The sequence below is a fragment of the Bos grunniens genome, chromosome X, assembly GCF_055505025.1.
Source record: "Bos grunniens cultivar Pamir isolate PY7600 chromosome X, Bosgru_T2T1.0, whole genome shotgun sequence".
Taxonomy (NCBI): Eukaryota; Metazoa; Chordata; class Mammalia; order Artiodactyla; family Bovidae; genus Bos; species Bos grunniens.
In genome coordinates this window covers 23,320,751-23,325,024 of record NC_141194.1, presented here as the reverse complement: position 1 = coordinate 23,325,024, position 4,274 = coordinate 23,320,751, and the positions used below count along the sequence as shown (strand labels likewise).

General features: G+C 51.8%; 1 protein-coding gene across 1 annotated transcript; it reads right to left on the bottom strand.

Moving 5' to 3' along the window:
* Positions 1-658: 658 nt before the first annotated feature.
* On the bottom strand, positions 659-2,488 carry LOC147339979 (melanoma-associated antigen B4-like). Its single transcript, XM_086386861.1, has one exon. The coding sequence runs from the start codon at positions 2,306-2,308 to the stop codon at positions 1,277-1,279; it is 1,032 nt and encodes a 343-aa protein (XP_086242987.1). The 5' UTR covers positions 2,309-2,488; the 3' UTR covers positions 659-1,276.
* Between the last annotated feature and the right edge of the window lie 1,786 nt (positions 2,489-4,274).

Below are 4,274 nucleotides of genomic sequence, written 5' to 3'. Positions count from 1 at the left end.
AAAGTTTGCCAAATTACACTAAACATAACCTAATTAAACTGCCCGTTTAACAGAACATGTTCTGGTGCTCCCATCCCAGAAAAAGAGACAGACCAGTGATGTCTTGGCATCTCGCTTCAATGGGTATCACCCTTATTTCTCAGAAACTCTCTGGACAGCTTTTGATGAAAACACGTAGTGTGAGTGTTCACTTGCCCTGGCTCAAGTGCACAGGGCCCCTTCCATTCCCTATGGTTTTCGGATATCCCCAAACAATGGTGAATACATGGTTTAGATATACTCCAGATTTACAGCCTCACCTCTGAGAACCATCATATGAGTGTCTAGCATCACTCCCACTGCTTCATCTAGCCCATCATGCATCTGGACTGAAAATGACCTCCCACCAAGGACATAGACGTTTCCCAAAACCCAGTGCCGCCTTAATCATGTAACTTCGACTTGCTTGCTCTCATCTGGAACCTCCTCTTCCACACCTCCCCCACTTAAATTTATGATTTGTTTATTCCTTAGAGTTAGCTCACCACCTTCCTTATATGTTACCTGCTGCTAGACTCAAAATTCCATGGGCAGTGCCTGGGCTTCATTTTCTTACCAACCCAGTACTGTAAGAAAGCCTTCTAAACAGAAGATGGTCAATTAATTTGGGATAAAAAGGAAATAATGAGGAAAGACTCTGTTTTATTATGATTTAAGTGCCATACAGTATGAATAAGCTAAACAAATCTAATCCATGTTATTAACTTTTACACGGAAAGAGGACAGATAAGAAGACAAAGAATAAACCAGCATTTACTCTGAAAGCTTTGTGATCCCAAATACTTATCTCTTGGGTTCTTAGACACATTTCCAAGTAAAATTATATTCCAATGTTATGTTACCTTGTTCTGGACCATAAGGAAAATATTGAAGTCTTTTCAACTTGTTTATAAATAATGAATTCTTATTCTTAAACCTAACAGCAGTAAACATGACATCCATGACATTAATAAACCTAGATTCTGAAGCAAAATAAACCTTATGAAGAGTAGTGACATTTAAAAATACAAAAAACCTCTACCTCCCTACCTAAGTCATCTACTTTTGACTAGATATTATTCATATGGATAAAAGGAAAACATGTATATTTTGTTAAACCTGCACCTAAACTCCCTTAACTACTTAAAACTGTGAAGAACATATGGGTTTTGTTCCCCTGACTCTTACTACCCCGCGCTATTTAAGAGGTGGATTGTTCTCTTCCAACACAAAGGGAACAAAGTGCCCTGACCCCTCTCTAGATATGGGAGGAGCTGTAGGACTTGGCCCGGGTAGGGGCACTGGCTTCAGCCATTGTTGGAACCTTGGGCATGCCTATCAGCCCTGCTCTCTCCACCTGACCTCTCGGAGCCTCGTCATAGAGGTCTGGGAAGGAACTCGGGACCTTATCCTGGATCTTGGTCAGAACTTCCAACACCTTCATCTTAGTGGTCTCAGCATAAGCTCGCGGGCCCCACAGGAACTCGTAGCCCGGAGGATCACTATTGGGCACCTGGTGGTAGTTGAGGTACCCCTTCTGCACCAGATCTTTGGTGATGAGCTTTCTGGGCTCCCCAAAGATGGAGTGCTTCTTCCCAGCATGGATCCCCAACACATTGAGGAAATCCCAGATCTCCTCCTCACTGGCGCAGTTACCCTTCATAAAGATGATGCCCAGGAGTGCCATGAGGAGACCAGACTTGGGCAGCTCCTCCTCATCACTTGCACCTTCCTCAACCCCGAGACTGAACTTGTTGACGAGAGTGTAGATGTTCCTGCTGCAGTCGACTTCCTTCAGCTCCAGGCCAAACACCAGCTCCACTCGCTCAGAGGCTCTGCTCAGGATCTCAGGCAAGTACTGCTTGTACTTCCTGCCAGTGACATTCAGCATGCCATTCTGTGTGATGGGCTCCTTCTTGGTGTACCTCTCCAGCAGGAAATCCATCACCATGCTGGCCTTCCTCATCAGAGGATCTTTGCGAATGCTCCAAGCGAGCAGGGCTGCCCGGGCAGCATATGCACTTTCCTCCTTGGGGCCCTGGGCACCTTCCTCAGATCCTGCACAGGAAGCCTCTGCAACAGGAGAGCTAGGGGCCATGGCTCCCTGAAGCTCCTGGCGATCGCCAGCAGCAGGGGAGCTCGGGGGAGAACCCTGAGGGGCAGAAGAGGAGGAGGAGGGGCACTCCTCTCCTGGGGCTGCAGCAGCACTGGCCTGGGCCTCCTGAGTGTCCCCCTGGACCTGGTGGCATTTCCCATGGGCATGTTGCTTGTTTTTGTGCTTCCGAGGCATGATGACACAGGTCAGGGACCGCAGGCGGGACTGCAGTTAGGAAGGCAGGCTTTGAGTGGCCTTGAGGAAGGAAAAAGAAATGTTGTTAGCACCTACACCAGAGAGGGTCATCCCGGGTTTAAACGAAGTCCGCTTTGTAGGTGGCCTTGAGTCCACTGCTCTAGGACCCATAAGTCTCCTGTTCTCCTTGTCAGACTGTCCCCTGAGACCCCTGAGGAAGAAGTGAGAGTGAGCCCTGGGCACAGCCAGACATCCCTGCCTGGGCGTTAGAGGCGGGCCTATGGGGGCTGGCAGGGGAGGCATGTCCTTTCAGTTCACATTCAGAGTTAGGATGAAAAATGGGGAATGACCCCCTAGCACCCGCCCCAATTCCTGTTCTGCTCTGAAGGCTGATGCTGCCACCTTCCCTGTGACTGGAGAAGGAGAGGAGGGAGTGCTCAGCCTCCCACCTAAGGGTCCCGGGACCCGCCCTTCTGTATGCAAGCTCTAACCTCCCCACTCAGACCGCAGCCCTCCTTCCCTGTGTTTGGCCGGGAGTAAGCATTGACTACAGGGGAGGGTCCTGATTCGCCCGTGTGTCCTCGAGGATGGTCCTCACCCTGGCTCCTCCTGAGCCCTGACATCCTCCCTGTACTGACCAGCTACCAACCCCTCGGACCGAGGTGCCCTCCTCCCTCAGTGTCCCGCATCCGAGATCACAATGAGGGTGACCTGCAGCCGTTAGAGCTGCCCAGATCCTACCCGGATGCTCTGAGGCCAAGTCTGGGGGGGGGGGGGGGACGGTTTCGCGTGGCTGCCGTTCTAGGGTGTGGAGGCCCTCAGTACTTCCCGACGGTCCCTCCTTTAGCTACAGGGCTTGGGGCTTTCCCTCTAATGAGCAGAACTGGAGTCCACCAGGCCCGGACCGAAGCCTTCCTCTCAGAGACCACCTGGGTGAATTGGATGGACTTGGGGCTTAAGATGCAGGCCCGAATCTTCCAGGGGAGAGCAGGGGCAGAGTGGCCGGGGGTTGTCCGGCACCCTCTTTTCAGAGGGAAAGGCTTGGGCGTGCTGGACGTGTGTCCCACACTTGTAACTCACGTCACCTCACACTTGGACACCTGTTGAGACCTGGGAGTCCTCCATCTAGGTACCCTACACGGCAGTTCTCTAAGACGGCAGCAGCCTCAGCGTGTTGCATTGTCGTCACTTCCTGTCATGTGGATCTGTGTTCCCGGTGGACAGCAGAGGTGGGGCCAGGGAGGGCGGGGTTCTGGGGGAGCTTCCCGGAGGATTGGCATGTGGACTTTTCCTTGAATCGTCACGGATCCTGAGACCTTCCCTGTACCAAGCGGAGTCTACGGGCCTCCCTCCCAGCTCTAGCTTCCGTCAGCAACCCAGCAGGAATTGTTTCTGGCCTGGCCGAATAGGCTTCCTGGGGCTCCTGAGAATGACAGTGAGGGCACTTTCAGGCCCCGACTTCTGAGCTGAGTGAGGCTCCGTCCACTCTCCATGTCTTCCCTTGACCCCTGTAGGTGGTGTGCTACGTCCCATCTGCTGACCTGAGGCCAAGGCCTCCCATCAAAGACATCAGGTTCGGAGACTCCTGGTGAGAAGTGCACGTACATCTCCTCTGGGCCCTTCTGCCTGAGGCTTCCAGGAAATGGCTGCTGCAGGTAAGATGAGCTGAGAGGGAAGAATGGAAGACTGCCTTCTGTGGTGTGGAACCCCTCACATCTCACTCAGGATCTTCATATTGACTGCTGGCAGGGCCTGGAAATCCTTCCCTTTCTGAATGAATCCACCTCTGTCCCCAACCATGCCCCACACCATCCCAGCAGAGTAAGTGAAGGGGCTCCTTAGCCTGACGGTTCTCACTATGGGCTCTTAGTCGACTGCAGGGGCATTGCTCGAAAATTCTGAGGTGAATTTCTGTCCTTTGATACAATTTTTGGGATACTAAGTTTTCTCTTTTAGTCCCTGCATG

Excerpts from the sequence above, each read along its gene's own strand:
- LOC147339979 (XM_086386861.1), bottom strand. The coding sequence starts at position 2,308 with ATGCCTCGGAAGCACAAAAACAAGCAACATGCCCATGGGAAATGCCAC.